The sequence below is a fragment of the Pteropus alecto genome, unplaced genomic scaffold, assembly GCF_000325575.1.
Source record: "Pteropus alecto unplaced genomic scaffold, ASM32557v1 scaffold164, whole genome shotgun sequence".
NCBI lineage: Eukaryota > Metazoa > Chordata > Mammalia > Chiroptera > Pteropodidae > Pteropus > Pteropus alecto.
The window spans coordinates 18,765,972-18,788,765 of NW_006439568.1; the positions used below are offsets into that span (position 1 = coordinate 18,765,972).

The 22,794-nt window shown below is 38.3% G+C and overlaps 1 protein-coding gene and 1 pseudogene across 18 annotated transcripts in view; both read right to left on the minus strand.

Moving 5' to 3' along the window:
• Nucleotides 1-5,076: 5,076 nt before the first annotated feature.
• Nucleotides 5,077-5,195, minus strand: LOC112483723 (annotated as a pseudogene).
• Nucleotides 5,196-12,800: 7,605 nt separating this feature from the next.
• Nucleotides 12,801-22,794, minus strand: part of RIMS2 (regulating synaptic membrane exocytosis 2) — a 549,058-nt gene continuing 539,064 nt past the window's right edge. For 16 of the 18 annotated variants that reach the window (XM_025050124.1, XM_025050122.1, XM_025050126.1 and 13 more), the window contains 5 exons: nt 20,862-21,003; nt 18,072-18,184; nt 17,651-17,752; nt 16,116-16,255; nt 15,465-15,683 (listed from right to left, as the gene is read on the minus strand). In XM_025050124.1, coding sequence (XP_024905892.1) covers nt 15,465-15,683; nt 16,116-16,255; nt 17,651-17,752; nt 18,072-18,184; nt 20,862-21,003 — 716 coding nt within the window. Of the gene's footprint in view, nt 15,684-16,115; nt 16,256-17,650; nt 17,753-18,071; nt 18,185-20,861; nt 21,004-22,794 lie in introns of all 18 variants that reach the window. The other 2 variants (XM_015593047.2, XM_015593053.2) reach the window with 1 other exon arrangement.

Below are 22,794 nucleotides of genomic sequence, written 5' to 3' on the forward strand. Positions count from 1 at the left end.
TCATAGCACAGTAAGCACTGGAGCAGTAACCAGAAACCCTCCAAGCTCCCTGCTGTCATTTCTTCCAAGAAAAAAAAAACAAAAAATGTTATTAACTAATTTCCTGTTTGCCCTGAGAATACTCGCTGGCAGCGCTTGTGGCTGCAGAGTTTACCCCAGGATTACTCATGGATTACAGTCCTCACCTTATCCCCAAAGTTTGCCATGAAATGTCTCAATGTTATTGTTATTTTCGCATCGCTCTAGTATATCAATAGTCTTTGCAAACAAATGACATAATTCTATTCATAGCATTCTGTTCTTAGTAGTGGTATTTCCATTTACAAAACAGAGTAATTCTCGATCGCTGAAAATGTCAAATCCTAGATGTTCCACTTTCTGTTGGTCTGTGCTTTGAAATTTACCGCACGCACAAAAAATTATTAAATACGGAGCATCATCTACATTTCTGTTACATTAGGATTAGAGACAAATTCTGTTTAGAAATAAATCCAAGAACAGTTTTTATATTTTATTTTTACATTGAAAACCAGTCAGATTTGCTTCAGTCTCAAGGAACGTGTTTATGTAAAATTAAATTCTGGCTGGCAGCGAGCTGCACGTCTTTCTTCTAAATGGGAAATGGGTTAATGAAATGGCTCCTTTGTAACCCTGTCCTTGCTCTTGAATACCAGCTTCCAACTCCACCCAGCTAACCCCGGCAACGTGGATGACGTAGTGTTCTAAACCAATGAGTGACCAGGGAGCTGGTGACTCCCTAGTGGTTGGAAACAAATGTAACAAACAGTCAAACATGAACATGAACTGTCTGAGAACTCTCCATATCAGTAGTTCTTAAAGTGTGTCCCCAGACCACCAGCAGCAGCAGCACCTGGACACCTGTTGGAAATGCTAATTCTTGGACCTACTAAATCAGAAACTCTAGCAATGAGGCCCAAACACTTGTATTTTAACAAGGTCTCCTTGGTGATTTTGTTATACACTCTAGTTTGAGGACCGCTGCTCTATATAATCTGTTAAGACCTAAAATTGAGAGAACTGAGTAAATTCCATCACCCAGTGTGGTCAGAAAATATCTCTGGGCTTTACGTTGCTCGTTTGTTCTTAATATATTAGGCTTCTTCCTGAAGCGACACAGTGCTCAGATTTGATGAAAGGGTTGCTATCATGGCTTAGCAAATATTCTGAGTTATAGATTACGTTACAGTTTTAGCTTGCCTCTTTGGTTAAATAAACAGAGATCCACTCAAGGTAGCTTAAGTAATGGAGGGGGTGTTAATATCAGGAATTACATTATGTAATTAGGATAATTCCCTGGCTATCTAAGAAAAAGAGTTCTAAAAACTACGGTGGAGCTGCACACAGTCTGTAGCTGAAGGATGGTTCTGAATTCAAAATTTGTCACACCATCCTGGCAGAGCTTTAATGCCACACCATGGCTGTGATGCAATTACAGTCTCATGCATCCTTTTTTTAAATCCTGCTGCCAATTAGCTTCCATGGTTTAATCACGTTTCTGACCCTCCGTAACTTTGGATTGCAGGGCTAATTCTTTCAATGCTTTTTCTCTTGAGAGAAAGAAAATAATTGGTCTTACTTATCTTTTTGGTATCACGTTATTGGTCATTTGTGATGATAATCAAGTATTTAACAATCGATGCAACACGGACGCCAACTAATCAGAATGCGGAATCAACTGAGTAGAACAAGGAGTTGGACTGGGCACTGACTGCACACACCTGGCACAGCCATACCAATGCATACTGCTGGTTATTAGGCTGAAGTAATGGCTGCATAGATTTGTCCCTTCAGAAGGGACTTTGGGCTCAGCAAAAAAAAAAAAAAAAATCCATATAGCATATAGGCAGAAACGATGGGGTTTTTTTTTTGGTTTTGATTTGGTTTTTGCTCAACATCACATCCACAGAGCTCAGCACAGAGCCTGACACATAGTAGACTCTCATTAAATGTTTAACAAGACATATATTAGAAAACTATATTTTAAAATATTTAAATAATAATGATAAATACACTTGAAATACGCGTTCTAAGCCAAATCTAATGTGGTATTCCTTCCTCATAAATAGCCTGGGGGGGTCTCCTTGTCAGTTCCTCTTGCTCCAACCTCCATCTTACCAAAATTCACATAGACCATTTCAACAACCTTCTAATTCATCTTCTTGCCTCTGGAATCTTTCTTTCTAAAGAAATTCTATACTCTCTCCAAAGCATCTCTATTCCAACATCTAAATATTTCAGTTACTTAGCCATTCTGCTGTTTGAGAATATGTTCAGGAATAGGAAAAGTATAAAGACATACATAAAAGTGATAAACATAAATACAAGGGAGTGGTTGCCTCTAGGGGTACAAGGAGGAGTCAGAGAAGCAGAGTTGTCATCCTGCTGAGTTAAGGAATTAGAGAGATGAGTTCTGGGCCCCTGAAGCAGTTGAACTTGGTAGGCCAGAATTCTTGAGAAAAGAGAGCTATAGAGAGGTGATCTCAGAAGCAGGCATGAGAATTTACTTCAATTCCATGGCTAAGGGCCATACTGTATATAGAAGGGCTGGACTCCAGAGATCAAATATTTTGATGATATTAGTTGAAAGATGATGCTGAGAGATACTGTATTTTAGACCAGCCAGAGTAGAGACACCTCACTCAGTACTTTACACATTCAGTTATGACTCCAGAAAGACCATGCCTTATGAATGAGGGCCATGCTCTAAGACTAAGTTCAAAACTGAAATAGACCTGCCCTAAAAAAGAGTGAAACAAGCCTGACAGGACCAAAAGCATCTACCAATAACTTAATAGTAAATACCAAGAGAAGCACACCTAGATACCATGTAGTCAAACCACTGAAAACCAAAGATGAAAAGAAAAATCTTAAAAGTAGCCATATAGATATATATTTAAAAGTTGCAAAAAGAGAAAGACGGGTATAAATGATGGCTGACTTCTCATCATCACTAATGGAGGCCGGAAGACAATGGATGACATCTTTAAAGTTCTGTGAGGGGGAGAAAAACTCAACACAGAATTCTTTATCCAATAAAAATATACTTCAAAAATTAGAGTAAAATAAAAATATTTTCAGAAAAATAAAAGCCTAGAGAATTTTTTGACATCAGACTTATAAGAAGTGTTAAGGAAAACATTTCAGGCTAAAAAGAAATGACACTAGACGTAAAGTTGGATCTAAGGACAGAATGTGAAAAGCAAAAATAGTAAATACTATTGGAAAATATAAAAATATATATTTTTTTCTCTTAATTTCTCTGAAAGACAACTGATTATTTAAAACAAAAGTAATGCTTTACATTATGGTGTTTTATTACCGATGTAGAAAACAAACAATTAGAATAGCAGAAAGGATAGGTAGGGTAAATGGAATCTTGCTGTTGTAAGAGTCTTCCATTTTATATAAAATAGTAAAACATTAACTTTAAGTTGACAATAAGAATTCATTTGTAATCTATTTAGAAGCAAGATGAAAAATCAATGCAAAGCAAATGGAATATTAAAAAATACATTAATCCAAAAGACAGGAAAAGAACAGATAAAAGCAGATAGGATAACATAGTAACAACTACCAACACAGGAAACGTATACCCTACCATATTAATAGTAGTGCTAAATGTAAATGAATTAAACATTCCAATGAAAAGGAAAAAACTATCAGACTTGATTAAAAAGCAAAAGTCAACCACGTGCTGCCTGAAAGAGATGAAGACACAATTTAAACAAATTCAGCACAGATAGGTTAAGGGTAAAAGGGCAGAAACAGTGAGCATTAGAAATCTGGTATGAAAACAAAGAAAAATTCCAGACAAGGAATATTATCAGCGATAAAAAGGGGCTGCATAACGATAAACAGTTTAATTCATAAAGGAGCTGTAACAATCACACATGTTATGCAATCAATATCTGAGGTTCAGAATACATGAAGGAAAAAAAAGGACAGAATTAAAGGGAGAAACTGACACACCTACATGTAGCTGCAGATTTTATTACCTCTCTCTTTGTAACCAAGAACTAGGCATTCAATAAGGATATTAAAATTTTAACAATAATATCAACCAACTTGATCTAATTAATATTTATAGAACACTAACACTATAGCCAACGACTGCAGAATACACATTCTTTTCAACATTTTGGAAATATTCACTAAGATAAGTGATATGCTGAACAATAAAATATGTCCCAATAAATATCAAAAGATCAAAATCTTTCAGGTTTGTTTTCTGGCCAAAATAGAATTAAATTAAAAATCAATAACAATAAGATACCTAGAAAGTTCCCCAGTATTTGGAATTAGTGCATTTCTAAATAACCCCTGGATGCAAATAGCAATCACAAGGTATAATAAACATTTTAGCTGAATAATAATGAAAATACGTCAAAATTTGGGTAACTACAGCAGTTATAAAAAGGAAAATGTATTAGGATAAAGATTATATTAGAAAAGGTTTAAAATCAATGATCTAAGCTTCCACCTTAAGAAACTAGAAAAATAACAAATCGAACTCAAAATAATTAGAAGGTAATAATAAAGAGCAGAAATCAATAAAATAGAGAACGAAGAATAAAGAAATACAACAAAGCCAAATATTGGTATGTTGAAAAGATTAACAAAATTAATAAACCCCTAGTGAGTCTGATCAAGAAAGAGAAAATTATCAACCTCAAGAGTAACAGAAAAAATAATAATAATTAAAAAAAATAATACACTTAATACACTTGAAACTTACTGGATTTTGTTAATCAATGTCACAATAATAATAAAAATAATAGTAATTTTTAAAAAAGAGTAAAAGAGGGGTCTTTTCTTTAGATTCTACAGAAATTAAAAGGATGATAAAAATATTACAAATACCTTTATAATGATAAAATTTGGCACCTTACATAAAATCAACAAATTTCTTAAAATCATAGCCATGATGGCAGATATTCTAGTAGTCTTTTATTTATTAAACAAATTTAATTTACAGTAAAAATTTCCCCACAAAGAAAACTCCAGCCCTGGATGGTCTCACTGGTGAATTCTAGCAATTTTTTTTTTTTTTTTTAATGCCTACAGCACCTGGTCTTCTTAGATGGTCTCCCATCCAAGTACTAACCAGGCCCAACCTTGCTTAGCTTCCAAGATCACACGGGATTGGGCTTGTTCAGGGTGACATGGCTGTAGACTGAATTCTAGCAAATATTTAAGAAAGAAATAATACCAGTTTTACACAAGTTCATTCAGAAAATAGAGAAAGGAGTACTTCCAACTATTTTTTTCATGAGGCCATCATAACCCAGACACCAATCTGACAAACACATTCCGTTTCATAAGTGCAAAATGTTGTGTTTGAAATCTAACTGATAAACTACTCAGAACAACAGATAAGAGAAATATGCATGGCTGCGCAGACTAGTACTCTGATACTTCTGTATTAAAAGAAGAGAAAGGAAAAAATAACAGACGTGTATTTTGCTTTAGATAATTGCAGCAACCGCAAGGTATTCCCATTGCCACTTACGTGTTCCAAGAGGAAGACCTTTCCATTGCAGCGTCGCTGTGGTCCTGCTCTCTGTTGGCGTAGTTTGCTCTTCCCCAAACTTAACTCTGCCTGTAGGCATGGCTGTCTCTTCTCTGAGTGTCCTCTTAAAAGCTTCGCTCCCTCTCCTTCCCATTCAAGGCACACTCAGCTCTTCAGGAAGGTCCTGGATATAATTATATCATTATAACACATATTCATTAAAATATAACATGTAATCACTATAATAAAGAAGCCTCCAAGCGTTCCTGTTTCCATTTTGTTCCCGGTGCTCACTCACGCTCACCTGCTCACTTGCTTCACTCTGAACTAGGTGTGAAAAAACAGGGACCAAAATTCATTTAAAGAAAATGGACAAGTTCTAGTTCAGGGCTGGGTTGTTTGAGACCTCTTCTCCCCTGGTTCCCTCCTGCCCCACGTTTTTACTCTCTCCCTCTTTCTACCTGTACTTACCCCTTCATACCATGATTTGAGGTCCAGCTTTGAATGAAGAGTCCACAGCATTTATACTTGAGGATCAAAATGTGATTTATTGCAACAATAGACAAGAAGACAGGAAAGATGTATCTATTAATATCTAGAGATGGCTATTGAAGGAAGGCCTAGTGAACCTGAAAGTAACATGATATTGTATTGTTTTGGGTATCGATACCCTGGATATTGTAAAGGCCTGTCTCTCAAATAATTCTAAGACTTGAGGCTCTGTTTGCTGTACTGTATTGCTGCTTCTTCTTTCTGAGAAAGCCCTGAAGAACTGGATTTTGGGTTTTGTGATTTGGGGATTAATTTCTCTAACAGTCTTTTGGCACTAGATTTGTACCTAAAGGTTGACTGGATTGTCAACCTTGAATGCTCAGCACTCATCAGAACCCAGAACATTCGAGATGAGTCAGCCCCGCCACCCGCCCCCTCACACAACGAAAGCATTGGGTTTTTGGTTTTTATTTTTGTTTTTGTTTTTGTTTTTTACTGTCACAAATAACTTACATAAGCTTCATGGTATTACCACACAAAGTTCCTGGCTACAACTGATCAAGAATGAACTTTCCCCCCATTTCCAATCTTCCTCCAGCAAGAGCTAGAGATTTGCTAAGAAGGGCTTATAATTATCTAACAGACACTTTCTTGCTGCCATGCTGTTCATCACCCCCAGATTGAGCCCCAAGTCGTCAGTGGTTCAAGATTTGAGTCCCCCAGCATATCCTCAAGGCCCCATCAGTAGCCTGCAGGGGCCCTGCTGTCCCTCAGTGGCCACTCAAGAAGTCCATTGTCCCCGGCAGGTCACCAGCCAGACCTGCAGTGGAAGAGAGCCCAGACTCTGGAGGCGAGAACCAGAGAAAAGCCTGCCCCTTTCTTGCTTAAGAAGCAACCAGAGGAACTGTGTGATAAGGTACTCAAAAATCTGCCTGCGAGGATTTAGAGGTCACCCTGCTCCCACTTCGTGTTACCTTCCAGGAGCTGCGACTTCCTCCCCCTTGTAGCTCTCCAGGACACACAGCCAGCCCATATGGAGTGCACTCTCCCAGGATATTTTTGAGGTCCCATCTTTTGGATGGCTGCCTGACTCTGTCTGCCCAGTAGCTCCCTTCTGAGAAGGCCGTGAACTGCCTTGCTGCTTGGTTTCTCCCCGGGGTCTTTCTTTTATGCAGCCCTGATAGTAGACTGCTGAATCCATTCATTCATCTCCAGTGAAAATTAAACAAGGTCTGCTTTAGGGAGCTCAGCAGAACTACCTCCCAATCCAGCAGTGTTCCCCTAGCTTGGCCTTGAATGTCTAGAGGGAGCTATTTGTTCCCTTGGGAAAATTTATATCTTTGATGAGACAGACCAGCAAAGAAAGAAATAGTTTCAAGTCATTCTAATCAATTCCTTATGCTCATGATTGTTGGTATTTGCAAATGTTTATTTTATACCACTCATGGAGGTTTGTATTCTATACACATTACTTAATTTAATCCCTATGACAACCAAATTAATTGAGTAGTTTTATCATTCCTATTTTGCAACTGTGGGTAGTGAGACTCAGAGAATATAAATGAAATCGTCCAGATTGAACATTGATAAGGAGTAGAGCCAGGAACCAGCCAGAAGAGTATAATTCTTACACGCTCCCCACCAAAACAACTCTAAAATTGGTTTGCAATGTAGAAGTTAGTCACTTACACTCATGCAAGTAAGTCACCATTTCATTTTATAGTCATAATAGTGAGGAAAGAAGATACTACAGGTATGCGTCCTAAGTTTTTAACTGATGCATTAAAAATTCAGAAGATGTAAGGAATAGTCCTTGGCAGAAGTGGTAATAGTCAAAGAGGCATGAAAGATTATTCTAATATTCCAGAATGAAAAAGGGAAAGGCAGGCAAAACAGAAATACATAAAACAAATATTAGAGATAAAAAGTCTAATTACAGAGAGGCTCTGCTTACGAGCTCTGATGAGAGGCCCATAAGCGAGGACAAACAGGACCAGAGCATGTACCTATAGGAAGAGTGACAGGAGGCTGAAGGTTAGAATATAGTGAGGCTGAAAAATGCTAACGGTAATAAAAATGGTCCTTTTAGTTCTTTTGGGGCCAAGGAGTTTGTCAACGAAAGGGCAGACCTATTGCTCGGAGGTAATAGTGGAAAAAATGCTGAAGCATGTTCTAATTCTCTTTCTCCTCTTGTCTGCAGCCGGGAGAAGTATCTTCAACTTGAAATGGTGAAGTAAACTAAAGAGCAGGCGCTGATGCCCATGATAAGAGAAAGAACTGTCATCAATGAGTACCTGTTTTATGCCCATCTCTGTGTTCTAATGAAATCCCATAATAACTCAGAAAAGTAGGTGTTATGACCAGCAGCTCCTTCTCCCCTCCACTCCCACCCCCTCACGCTTTCGTCAGCACCTAGATTGCAATAGGAAGGAAATGTAGTAAAGGTAGTAAATCTATATTTCAGCGAGTCATTTGAGAAGGTGCTGATGAATTAAACTGGGAAAACGTATGTGGATAATGTTAAGATGAAGTAGTTTCACAATTAATTGAACAACTCGATGTATTGTCTGGGGACCCAGGTTTGCACCTGGATATGCCATTTATCAGATGGGGGACCTTGCTTACATTAAACTCTCGAAACTACGATTTCTCTCTTCTGTAAAACAATACTACTTACCTCATAAGTCAGTCATAAAGATTGTTAGATCATGTATATTAGTCATTTTGTAAGTTACAATGTATTACATGACAATAACTACTATTGATATTAGTAGTACTAACAGGGGTCGTGAAACTTTGATCTTGACCTGATTTTATTAAAGATATGGATGAAAGCAGAGGAAACACTCTTATCAGATTTGCAGATGACACAGAGCTAGCAGGGAAAGCTGATATGTTTGATGAGTCATAATAATTCAGAGTTTATGCTAGAGTTAGGACAGTCATAATGATTTTGGCAGGCTGGAATATTTGAAAAGAACAATGAGAAAACATTTAGTAAGAATTAACTTTCATATCTGTTTGGCAAAAGCCAAAATTCCCCAAGGGCAGAATGAGGCTGCTGTTCATGCAAAGGAGGGTCTGGGCGGCTTGGTCGTCCTCCAGCCCAGGCTGCGAGAGCTATGTAAGGCGGCTACAGAAAAAAGCAATGGAATCATAGGTTGTGTCTATGGAAGTAGAGGCCTAGCCTAGTACTCTTGTTGGGCTAGTACCCACCTGGAGCCATTGGCTTCATTCTGGAGAAGATAGACAGAGGATGAGCAAGATTTTTAGTAAGTGACAAATGCTTGAAAGGATTGGAAGTGCCTGGGAAAGAAAATACATAGTGATAGTAATAATTACAATTACAATTACTACAACCATAGCAGTAGCTAATATTTATTGAGTACTTATGTATCTAGAATTGTCGTTTATCTGTGTTATCTCATCTAATCTTCTCAGCAACCTTGTGAAGTAAGTAGCATTGTCACCCCTGCTTCCTATTTTATAGATGATAAAAGACTTAGGATAAATGGCTCACTCAAGGTTATATAGCTGGTATATGAAGGAGCATATATTTCAACTCTGGTGTCCTTATCTAGAACAGTTACTTTTAGCTAGCTTGCTATGCTGCTTTCTAAGAGTTGGGGAAAGTAATCTAGCTAACTTGAGATGTTTGAAGGGCTATCATGTGGAAGAGGGACAGGCCCTTTATTACATAGTTCTAGAAGGTAGTGCTAGTCCTAGGAAGTATAACATTTGGGAAGGAAGGTTTAGGCTAGGCGTTAGAAAGAAGAATCTAACTATTAGAGACTAAAGAGTGGGCTGTGTTGCAGAGCTTATTTCTCCAGCCCCTTTGCCAGGCAGAAGTCAGACGGTCACGTCTTAGGGTTTCTCTTGGTGCTCTGGGATTGTTCTAGGTAACCTCAACAACTCCTTCAAAATTCTATAATTTTATTAGACTTGTTCTTGGCCAAAGGTATAAATCAGGACTCATAACTTCAAGTGGCAGGAACTCAACTAACTATAGCTAAAATATGTAGACTCTCTTAGAAATGAAAGGATACAACTGATTCTCAGTCATAATGGGACCAAAAACATGAAGTCTAAAGGACTCTCCAATTCTGGCCTCCACTCGGCTTTGTTAACTTTCTTTCTTATCTTAATCCAATCCACCATATATCAGAAAGCATAGCCACTGGCAGCTCCTGACCTTTTTTTCCCATGTAATAGTTTCTATCACTAGAGATGGAATGTCTCTTTGGCGTCAAGGCAAAACAATACAAAAAACAACAAATCTTCACAAGCAAGGGTACAGATTGACCCAGTTTAAGAGTCTGCATCCTCTATACCACCAGTCGGAACAAGGAGAAGGGGGTTAGACAATGGCAAGTCTCATGGGAACAATGCAGACAGATCAGAAAAAGACTCATACTAAATCAAATGGTCCCCTATCTAAAAGGGAAATGATAGGAAGTTGGTACTCAAAAAGCATTAAGAATATCACAGCTTTAAAGGGTGAACATAAAGTTTAGGACTCAGGAGTCTCCACATTGATAACAATAATCTTTCTGAGACTATTTGAAAGGGGTAGTCACTGTTAAGGCTGAGTGTTTGGCACCTGTCATGTGCTCGGCACTGAGTTAGGTGCTATGCTGGGTACAGAAGGACCTTACAACGGGATGGAGGACTGAGTGCATTCTAAGAAATACTTAAAATATAATTATATAGAAGATTGCCTCATCAATGATCTCATTTACAAACAGATCTCACGTTAGGTTTAAATTAAAGCTAGCCTCTCAACGAAACTCTCAATGATTTAGAAATAGCCCAGACTGCAGAAATCCGTATTCACTTGTTCATTCATTCATTCATTCATTCATTCACTCATAAGCACTTATATACTCACCATTGCTTTAGACATTCTATATGGCAATAAAAGTGGTACAGTCAGTTTCCTTCCCTCTAAATGCTTACCTGCTATTTTCTCTGCCTGGAATATTCTTCACCTCACTCCCATTTCCCATTGCTATCATTTCCTTCTACTTAACTTCTGTTCAATTTTTAAGATACCTACCTTGACTCTCTCACCTGGGTTAAGACACTGCTGTATGCTCTCATAGCGGTCTGGGGGCTCCCTTTTTGGGAAGTTATCATACTTGTAATATTTTTACCCAAGGTGTATCTTCTTTAGTAGAATGAAAGTCCCACAAAGACAGGGCCATGCTTGTTCTGTTCAGTATGATGTCTAGAACAGTGTCTCAAAAAATAGCAGGAACTAAATATTCATTAATTTGGTAGATACTTATTGAGCATCTGTGTGTCAAGCATTGCTCTTGGCACTGAAGACACAAAAGAGGAAAAACATAGACATGGTCCCTTCCTTGAAGGAGCTTATATGTTAGTCAAAGAGTTGACTTAATCATAAAAGTGTAACTCGAACTCATTTCTCAGAAGAAATAAGTGCCAGAGATGAAGTGACTTGAGTCGAGCCACATGGGGAATCTGAGTAGTACATTGTTGTTAATTTCCTCTTACATACTTGCTGCTTCTCTATGTGCATTTCACAAAGTACAGGTGGGTGCGTGAACTTCTGTTTAATCTAGTCTGTGAATGCCAGCAGGATGTTGAGGGCATCGTGAGCTGACGGAGTGGAGATAAACATGTAGAAATGAACATGGTTTTTATGTGCATGGAATGTTAAAGGTTAAGTCAGTACAGGCAGCCAGCTTTGGTGATTTCTCAACCAATTCTCTCATGGCTCCTACAAGAGTGACCGTCATATCCTTTATTGTTGTTTGCAGAACCTTGACATCTGGAGTCACTGGGAAAGTAGAAGTACTGGCATCAAAGGTGGCCGTATTGTTAGAGTTTAGTCAGAAACTGCTAAGAGCTCAGTCCTGAGCAGGGAGTTGCAGGAAGGGACTAACATGGATTATTATTGAGAAAGTAGAAGGGCTTTTTAGGAGATGGTGTATAAAGCAAGGAGATTTTTATAATAGGAGTGTATGAACAGCAAAGAAATAGCTAGCTCGAGTAAGGGGTGTATGTTGAACAATGAAAAATAATATAGGACAGGTACGGAATGGAGTCCCTGCAAATAGAAGAAATGGCTGTTTCTAAGAATGAAGAGAGAATGGGGTTTAGATTTCGGTTGATTTCTAACTAATCAAACGGGCTTCTAAGTTTAGAACCAGGAAGGACTCCCATGAGAACTGTACTGGGGATTTTCCTCCAGCTGAGGAACTGCCCTGGAAGGATATGGAGAAATCCTCTCATCCGTTCATACTCACATGATAGAAGCCAGTCTCTGGACCAGTTGTCACGTCAGGTAACCACACGTCTCCTCAAGTCAAATGCACCCCCACCTCCACCCAGAGCTGAACTGACCCGTCAGTGGAAACACATTGGGGAAAGCTGTCACCCTCGCCATCCTAACTAACCTGGGGAATGGCAGGGCCTGCACAAGGTTATCTGTGACTCTGCTCTCAGTGGAGGCCACACTGGCTCGGGAATCTCACCCGTTTCACCCCAAATCTGCAAGAAAGCACCTCAGTCCGGAATAACCACTTTTTAAAAAAGCAGCAACTTATGTCGATGTGATCTGAAATCCTTTGGCAATTTAAAGAAATGCTCTACTGAGGGCTATTTGTTAAGACCAGCAGTCAGCTTCTGTGATGGAGAGGTGGAAAAGATTATTTTGTTGTTTTTAAACAATGTGAGTTCAGAGAATGAGCTGCAGTGGCTTGGGGCTGTGTGGGGGGGAAGGGAAGTCAGAGAAAGCCATGCATACAACGTCTTAAAGAAAACGTTTTATTTTAAAGTGTTAAATACCATCACCAGAATGAATTTGACTTACATTAGTTGGTGTTCATTACAGGACTAATCGACCCTTTATTTTTTCCAACTGGAATTCCCTTTACTTTTAAAACATACTATGTACAGGGCAGCGATGGTCACTGGAATAGTGCTATTTACATGACTAAACCACAAGTTGAGGTGTAGATAGGTGAAAATTAAAAAAAAAATACACCAACTTTTAAGTAAATACTGCATAATAACGAGTATGTACAAATATTCCATACAGTCATGTCCTTCTTATTAAAATTAGAAATAATTTATATAGGAATATGCACAAAAGATTATGTGACTGCATCTTAGTATCAGGAAAATGGTAAACGTTTATTCTAAGGGAGAGTATAGACACTCTAGGTCTATTAAATCAATTGTTGCTGGTACACAAGTGTCTAAATTATTTCAATAAAGTTTTATTCATTCTTTGAACAACTCTATCCGGGTCCATCAGAGATCTCAGAACGTCAATACACAGTCTCAGTGTATTTCATATTGCACCACATAGAGAGAAGGCATTTTTAGTGATACTCATTTTAACTTTTGCACCATATCAAACATGATAGTTTTCAATGGTCAGCAGTGAATTTAAAAAGGAATAATAATAATAATAATAATAATAATAATAGAAATAATAATAAAATATTTTTTGTGCATGGCCTTGAAGAAATGTTATGTATGTGGATTTCAAAAGTAATTGCAAGAAATTAAAGTCAACCAATAAGAATGTGTCATCAAAGTGTACATTACAGAAACAGAAAGTATGGGTGATTTATTACATTAACCAGTGACTTTTCCTCTAAGAAGGAGAACTTCAGAGAAATTTGACCTTGAGCACCACCCAACGGTAACAACTGTCTGTCAAACCAAAGGCAGGGGTTTAACTTCCGGGAATTTGCATGTAGACTTTTGGTGATGGCATCAAAGAACTATTGATAGGCAGACTGACTTTCTTTGAGTCATCTAAAAATTAGAGCTTTAAAATTATTTGTTGCAAATTCATGTTTACTATATTTCTTTAGAAATATAATTTGTGAAAAATTGAATTTTACTACAGAAAATTGAATTAATAAACAGCCCTGTGTTTCAGGGCTCCAAAGTTTCAGGAGTGTTTCCATTCACATAGTAAATGGAAATTGGCTAAAGAAATCGTTTTAATTAATTAAAAACGAAACCTAAGACCTTCTAGAAATAATACTTTAACCCCTGTATGAATAATGCTGGTGCTAAAAACAAATGTGTTAGACATTACAATGGCCACGTGATTTTAGAATTTTTTTGTAAACTGAACTTTGAAGGTGAAAATAAAATTACCATGCACTGTACAGTAAATTGCAAAAGTTCAAATATCTTCTTTATCAAATACATGCTGACTTACTTTAATGCACTCCCAAGTCATGTTGCAAAATCCTTTTCAACATGCTTGAAATAAAGAAAGCTCTTACATAGTTTTTTTTCCCCTTGAGAAATTCATAAATTCAGAAGCATTTACAGCTCTGAATCAAACGTGGGTATAAGACAGTATATCATGTCAAAAACATGTTATTTTTTAGGCTAATGTTCACTCTGGTAGGGAGAAAGAAAATAAAAGATTAAAGGAGGGAGAAGAGGAAAAGTGAGATAGAGGAAGAAAGATGTGAACAATGCGCACATACTGAACTTCATTAGATTCGTATATTTAACATGGAAATAAATCGAATATATACTTGTCACATAAAGAGAACTTTATCTTCTAGAAAGTATTTCATTTGTAATGTCTGCCAAAACACAGACTCCGATTAAAGAATAAACATGGTGTGTCTTTGTATCACCCTGTTGCATTCTCGCCCCGTTTTTAAAACCATGCACTAGTGAAATTTATTTTTAAAAATAATATAAATTTTTGAAAATGGCTGATTTTTATTTTATTTTATTTTTTTGCAAGTTGCAGCCCCAAGAAAATAATTTAAGTATTCAGCTAATCTGTGTCCATGCAAAAAAAGTTTCTTTAGTTTCATTCAGTACAGTGTAGCCACAGAATTTTGTTTTTCAGAGTCCAGCACATCTTGGCCTTAGTGAATCACGTGCCTGCTGGGGCTCTGAGGTCTGCCACTGTCCGCGCTGGACCGGCTGCTCCTGGTCACCGTCCGCAGGAGCCGATGTCCTGTCCTGGACCACTTCTTTGGTCTCCTGCTTTTCACCTGGGACTTTACTCCTTGACTGGTAACGTGGCTTAATGGCTGTATAGCTCCATTTCTGTGGCATAACCGCGCTTTGGGGTCAGAGAAATGAAGAAAAAGGAACGATAAAAATATAAAGGTGCCATTGAAAAGGGCTTTTGTTGCATGAAACTGACTGATTCTTTGAGATTAATCCATGGCTTCGGATTGGACCAAAACTTGAGTATTAATTGAACTCCAAACCTGACAGTTCTTCACAGCTCCGCTCTGTCGCCTGAGGGCCTTCTTTAGGGCACAATGTGTGCAACTTCCTCTGAGAACACAGGATCGCTTCGTATCCCTAGAAACAGGCTCAGAAGACACAACATTAAGCATGCAGTGTTACCAGGGTTTGCGACCTGTGATTTTTTTTTTTTGTAACGCTGGTTGCTATGACAACAGTTTTACAGCTGCTATGAACGAGAGTAGGAAGGTCCGGTTGAACTTTCCAGGGATGACTGGGAAGCTCTTCTTGTCAGAGGGGCCAAGGTTGGATCTACTAGGGAGGAAGGGGGGAAGAGTTTGAACCATCCAATCACCATATTGGATAGCTCCAGTTCATCTAAAAGTATCTGGGCCACTCCCATAAAAGATTTGTGATCCATGCGGCCGTAATCTCCCCAGACAATGATCTGTTGGTAAAATAAAAAGGAGAGTGATGTCAGTATAATAACGTACTGGAAAACTTATAAAGTAAAACATATTCAATTAATGTGCTGACATCAAACATCAAGTAAAATAGTTGTATTTAATGCTAGAATAGTTGTCTTTATAACAACTGGAATCCAAAGATATACTAGGAAAACTGTACAGAGTGTGAAGACCATAAGTAGTCCAGGGAGACTGGAGTATATATGTGATGGGGGTTTGCAAGTCTACACTTCAGTTTAAAGGAAGCCAAGAACGGTGTCTATAGCTTTATAACACTGGCCATTGCTCTGAAGTTTCCCAAGAATTTCAGCTGTGAGCAATCCAAAAGAGTATGATAAGAAAAGATTTTGGATACAAGGTTTGACTCCATGAAAATACTTTCTTAGGTAAGGGGTAAACAATTCAGTAAATACCTGTAAAACCTTTCCTTGGGGGCTCTCTTCAAAAGATAACAGCTGCTGGTAAAGGGGTTCCAGCGTTTTTCTTGCCACTTTTGTTTTCTTTTTGGCTATGCAGACTCCATTATCTAACAGATACACCTTTACATACGGTGCTTGGGAAAGAAAATACAGAGGAGAGTTAAGTGATGAGCTGTCATGGGTGACATCGGCAACCGCTTAATCTTAGGCTGAAGGAGTGAGCAATCCAAAGTCAGTGGCCTTTTCACATGATGTCAAAGTTGTTAAATAAACCATAGATGATCAAGAGCCATTCAAGTAGTTTTAGGCAATGCTGACTCAGCCTCTGAGTTGATTACTATTTTGTCATCAACTGGTTATATGGATTTGAACTCTGCATCAAATAAGGTGAACTGCTTCTAGTCCCTAACAATATTCAAGAGAGATGTCTTACTCAGTCTTTCATTTATCAATACTTAAATCTAATTAAAAATGTTGAAACTATATTGTTTTATTCACCCAACACCACAAATCGCTTATTGATCACTCAAAAAAGTTTGTTTATTGATGGTGGCATGGGTACACAAGGGTGAGGTTTGATGTAATACGTTCAGATTAGCTGGGAAGAGGCAACTAATTATGAATCCCATGGCTTGAAATTTATCTGATAGACTTCATAAAAGCATTTTCATGCATGCAGAAATTATGATATTCTCTATAGCAGAGTGAGTTGACTAGCTCCAAGACCTTTATACACACTTGCCTTAACCACCACTACAAGGTTGTACAATAGGTCATATACATTATAATGCATAATTTCTGCAAGGATAGGAGAGTTAAAATATTCAAAATTACAGTCAGTCAGTGGAGGTGCTGAATGAAAAACCAAGTTTCAGAATCCTCAGTAATTGTTCTATATGTCAGATCCAATGAGCTATACTTCTCTGCACGACAAATCTGGAGTCTGGCACTTTCTATGCTGCAAGCACCTTAGTACGTACCTTCAGTACGAAATATGTGACATCAAAACCTATATAATAATATAGGTTTTATATATTTATTATAATATAATAAAAACCTATATAGGTGCCTCATTTTCTTTATATACTACAGGAAGGAAGAGTCTTATAATGAGAATGTCCTGGGTACAAAGGCTCATGCTCCGTTGGGGCCTGTATCTATTTTATTCTAATTCTAGAACTCTAAGAATTTCTGAGGAGAATTTTGAAGCTCCAGAAAAATTGAAGAATAACACAAAACACCAGGTAATAAGAAAAAAATTTTCTTATGTACATGTTGTACGAAATGAACAAAGTACGGCAGCTGTCACTCTTCAGCGACTTCTCCTGCCCGTGTCCTTATTCAGCAACTTGGATCATTCCCACCAGACCACCCTCACTGACCATCACTCGAGAGGCACACATGAACTGCTGCTAATGGTATCCTTGGTTATATAAAGACAAGGTTTTCAGCAGCTAATCGAAAACAAAGTCTCTGAATTAAAACGTGCGGCTTATGAACGAGAGTAGAAGAATTTCTCTTGTTTTTACCTGGCAGTGTCTTGGAACCTGGTTTTACAACGAGGCCACGGGCCCGAATGATTTCCACCTCCAACTGTCCCTTTTTGTCCATCATTCCTACCTGAATGTCACCTATGGTATGTGAGGAAGAAACAGGATTTAATATACAAATGCAGTGAGAAAAATGCTGCGCCAAAGACCTTGGTTTAATATCATTTCATCATTTCTCATTTAGTTCCTAAATTCATTATATTTAAAATTTTAACAATGATATGTCACTTTAAAAAGCATATAAATTAAGTGGAAAAAAATTAATTGGAGATATTTTTAAATCTTAAAATCTAAGATACACATTCCCACTTGACAGTACCATTAAAGATCTCATGAAATTAGTGAATGTGATTTTCAGTAACATAAAAGAACAATGAAATCATGTGATAGAAATTCTTACCCATTGCAGGTGTAGCCAGAGTCTGACGCCCCACTAGCTGGGCAGGGCCAAGGCCATCCAGAAAATCGCTGAACTGGCTATCAGAGGCCAAACGGACACCAGGGAAAATCAGACTAAAAGCAAAATAACGGACAGGATTAAACCCTTAACCTCGTTCACATTCAGGAAGCTCAGGTTTCCCTGTGGCCCCTCCCTGGGGCGGGAGCAAAAGGTAGCACTTTCTTTACCACGGACATTAATTGGACCCTACACCCCACTCCACCTCCACGGCTCTCTGCTCATTCTTGGAGTTGTCTTTACTCATTGTTATGGACTGAACTGTGCTGCCCCCCTCCATTCATCTGACGATGGCTTAACCCTCAGAATGACTCTATTTGGAGATAGGGCCTTTAAAGAGGTAATTAAAGTTAACTGAGGTCATAAGGGTAGGGCCTTAAATATGACTGGTATCCTTATAAGAAGAGGAAGAGACACCAGGGGTATGCATGCACAGACCAAAGACCATGTGAGGACACAGCGAGAAGGCAGCCATCTGCAAGCCAAGGACGGAGGCCTCAGGAGAAACAAAACCTGCCGACACCTTGATCTTGTACTTCCAGCCTTCCGCAACCATAAGAAAATAAATTTCTGTTGTTTAAGCCACGCAGTCTGTGGTATTTTGCTATGGCAGCCCTAGCAAACTCATGTGCTCTCTTTCTCTCATTAGTTACATCAAATACATCCATAAATCTCATTGGCTCTACTGTCAAAATACAACAAGAAAATCTGACCTCACTAATGCTACCACTCTGGTCCAAGCCATCGTTTTCTACCTTCCGTATTCCTGCAACGGCCTTCTGATTGATCTTCCTGATGCCACCTTTATTCCCCGCCCCCATAGCAGTCAGAATGATCTGTCTGAATTGAAGTCAGATGTCAGGCCTCTGCTCAAAATCCTCCATTGGTTTCTCATCCTTCTCGAAGTAAAAGCAAAGTCCTTACACTATGTAGAGACTATACAAACTGCCCGCCCTGCTCTCAATTCCTGTCTGCTACCATCCCTGCCCTTACCGCACAGTGCTGCCTTCCTGCTGCTAACACGGGGCAGGTTTCGGCCTCAGGCCTCAGTCTCTCTTCAGCCTGTTATGTTCCTCCCTGGAATATGCGTTTGCTCACTAACTTTCTTCAGATCTTTACTCACATGCATCCTTTTCCCTGTCTACGCTACATAAAATCCTACCCGTACCCTCTATTATCTCTCTTCCCATCTTTATTTTTCACCTTAGTACTTATACCACCTAATCCACTATATATTTTACTAATTTTTCTTGTTTAGTGGCTATCTTGCCTATTAGACTGTAAGTTTGGTGAAGGTAGGTTTTTTTCTCTCCCCTATTTTGTTCACTGATGCATCGCTAGCACCCAGAACTATGCTTGGAATATTGTAAGCACTTAATGAATGGTTACTCTCAATCAATTAAAACGAAGCCTGGAAACTTGTCTCAGTTTCTATAGTACCAAAAGCCCATGGTCTAACTACCGACGGATTTGGGCTCCCGGGTACGGCTTATATCCCCAACGCATAGCACAATGCTTAGAACACTAGAAGCTCTAAGTTGAATGAATCTATGAGCTTTCATCCCATTTCTCCAATAAGACTATAAACATCTGGAGTACAGGGGCCATAGTTTAAAAATTTTGATATACATAACAGAATCTAACATAGTGCTTTGCAATGATGAGTGCTAAGTGCACATTTACTCTTTACTTGATTCTCTATCTCTTTAAGACATTGTTGATCAACATCGAATTTATTTCTTCCTCCAACCTTAATTCCCAAATATACGGTTAATCCAGACATTTTAATGTTTCCATAAGTATCCCGCATTACCTTATTTATAAATGCATAGAAACCATATACATCTCTTGTGTATTGATATACGCACATACATATATATGTAAACACACACACACACACACACACACACACACACACACACACACACACACACACACAACCATGCTAGACAAATAAGCCTTAGGGTATATCATCAATACTCTGCCAGCAGCTCCTATGGCCTCGCATCAGTGAACGGGCTACAGATACGTTGTCTAAACATCTGATGTTTCCATGGGGATGACAGAATGGTCAGTAAGCCCCTTTCCTCTATGTATGTCCTTCATGTACACATCTATGGACCTGCGGTTATTAATTATTGTTAATTTGTTGGTGACAAGGCTACATAATTTTTATAACTGCTTTAAAAATATCTCAAGCACAGCTGATTCGAGGGGAAGCGACATGATAACTACAAAGGGGAAAGGCTCACCAACTCTCTCTGTGGCATTTCTTTTTGGCTATTCCGTTGGTCTGAACTGTTTGTTACTGCATGGAACGAAGTATGTATCAGCATTCTATACTTTTTAGTAATAACTCTTAGATAGAAGATTTTAAAAACTAACACTGTTCACATGGAGTGGCATGCATACCTATTATTTTTGTGCTTTTAGATATTATTTCAAGCTAGGGAAAATTTTTATTTGCATGTATTGTGAAAGTCACACTTTAGCATGTTGCCATTAAAGCAAAAACATTTTGTTCCCAAACCTATTTCCCTTGATATAAGAAGCTAGATATGTCACATTTCTCAGTGGCAGGAGAGCAAATGTCCTCTTCTAAGCCAATCGACCAGTGAAAATTAAAATGGCGCTGTAGAGTGTGTGAGTTTGTGAAAGCAGAGAGAGTGAGACAGAAAAGATGGCCTCGGGCAAAGCATGGAAGAGACGCGCATCATCGCCAGCCTCACTCACTTTCCTTCTGAGCTGTAGCTGTTCATGCTGCCATCTGTGGACTCTCGGCTTGCCTGTCGAGTCATCCAGTTCCTCATTTCCACAGCCAGGCCCGTCTCTGTACTTCTTTGGACAGTGCTCCGTAGCTTTTTACCTCCTGCTTCTGCAAAGACAGAAAACAAAAGGGGTGATAGCTTTGTTATCACCATCTGGTGACAAAAAGTGTCAGCCAACGCTTTGAGGTCCACAGATGAAAAGAACTGCATATATGCAAAGTGCTCTTATTAAGGAGAAAGAGGAAAAAAAGGTATTTCAAACAATGTCTTGTCGAGTGGGATGAAAATTTTCTTCGAGAAGTACAAAATACCATTGTTTTGTTTCCATTTAAAACAGTGTTTGAATTGGTAACAAAAGGAACTCAAGGGTTCAATCTAAGGAAAATAAACTTTGTTTTCATTGTAATATTTAAATGCAAGATCAATTTACACCTGTCTTTTTTCTTTTTCCTTTGTTTTTGACATAGTAAAAGAACTAGGCCTTTACATTATTTCCAAAGAACAGGTGGTGAGTCATCCTCAATTCTAGCCTTAATTTTCACAAGAAAATTTGTCTTTGTGGGGTGATTGATATTAGAAGGCAAAGAAAGCTATACAAAGGAGACAGATCTGTTTGAGAATAGTTTAACATCTGTTGGTAACTTTCAGAGATTCTCAAAGGGAATACAAAAACTCAGCAATGCCATGTGAAAGAGCTTTTTAATTTTTGGTTAGTGGTGGATAGGAGGTTTACTTATAAAAAGCAACTGGAAGACCAAATAGGAAACTGAGTCAAGTACCAGACGTGACAAAGGTAAGTGCTATCTAGAGAAGTCAGGGAGGAAGGAGCTTCACAAAGGGAATGGGCAGAGTGGAACCCAAGAAGAGGCAGAAGAGTGCTGCTGCCAAGGGAGATAGCGCGGACAAAGGCGTGAAGCTAAGAACGACCAATAACTAAAACATATAGGAGAGAAAGGGCGAGAGTGGGTCAGACAAGAAACTGAGCCCAACTTATAAACGGCCTCACATGCTGCTATGTGCAGCTGAGAGACTTCTAAAGTTGGAGCAACACGGTGACAATCCAAATTACCTATATTAATTTACTTCTTCTCAGGCCTAAATATTTATCCACATTGACCAGGTATATCATTCGCTTTTGGGGATTTGGTAAGCTCTTTTAGTGCCTGGTATTAATAATTTCATTTTAGATTAATAAATAGTTATTGATCTTGTCAGTGACTTGTTGAAATCCCTTTTACCAAGCTGCTTATATTTGCTCACCATTTTGAAACACTGTTTTAAATTTCATCTACTCTCCGCTCCCTACTTTAATGCACATCAAAATGCTTTAAAAAGCATATATAATCCAAGGCTGGTACTTTAGATAATTGATAATAAACATGTTGTACTGATATAAATTTAGGACAATAGAGAGCATCCCCCAGTGATGAGAAAAAACTCTTTCTGACAGAAGAATGTTACTTAAGAAATGTAAAAGGAATAATAAATTTTTTAAATGACCAATTTGTGACCTCCAGTGGAATAAATGAATCGAATAAGGCACATCAGTGGATGCTAACACCATTAGATGAAAGGACAGTCATATGAAAGAAAAAAGAAAAAAAATCATAACACAGATTAGTTCCACTTGTCAAAGGAAAACATACTTTAACACTGGGAGACCTGACTATCACCATCTTAATCAAGAGATCAAACTCAGCAGCACTAATAGTAGTGTCTCCTGACATAAAATACACAGTATCATATGTGCCGCCTGATACAAAATACACGGTATCACCTATCGAGTTGTTATGGACAAAAATACACAACCTGTTTCTCATCAGATCTTTAGAATCAACATCTAGTTTTCAAAAATACAGAAGATAGAGTAATAAGATAAATGACACAATAAAAAGAAA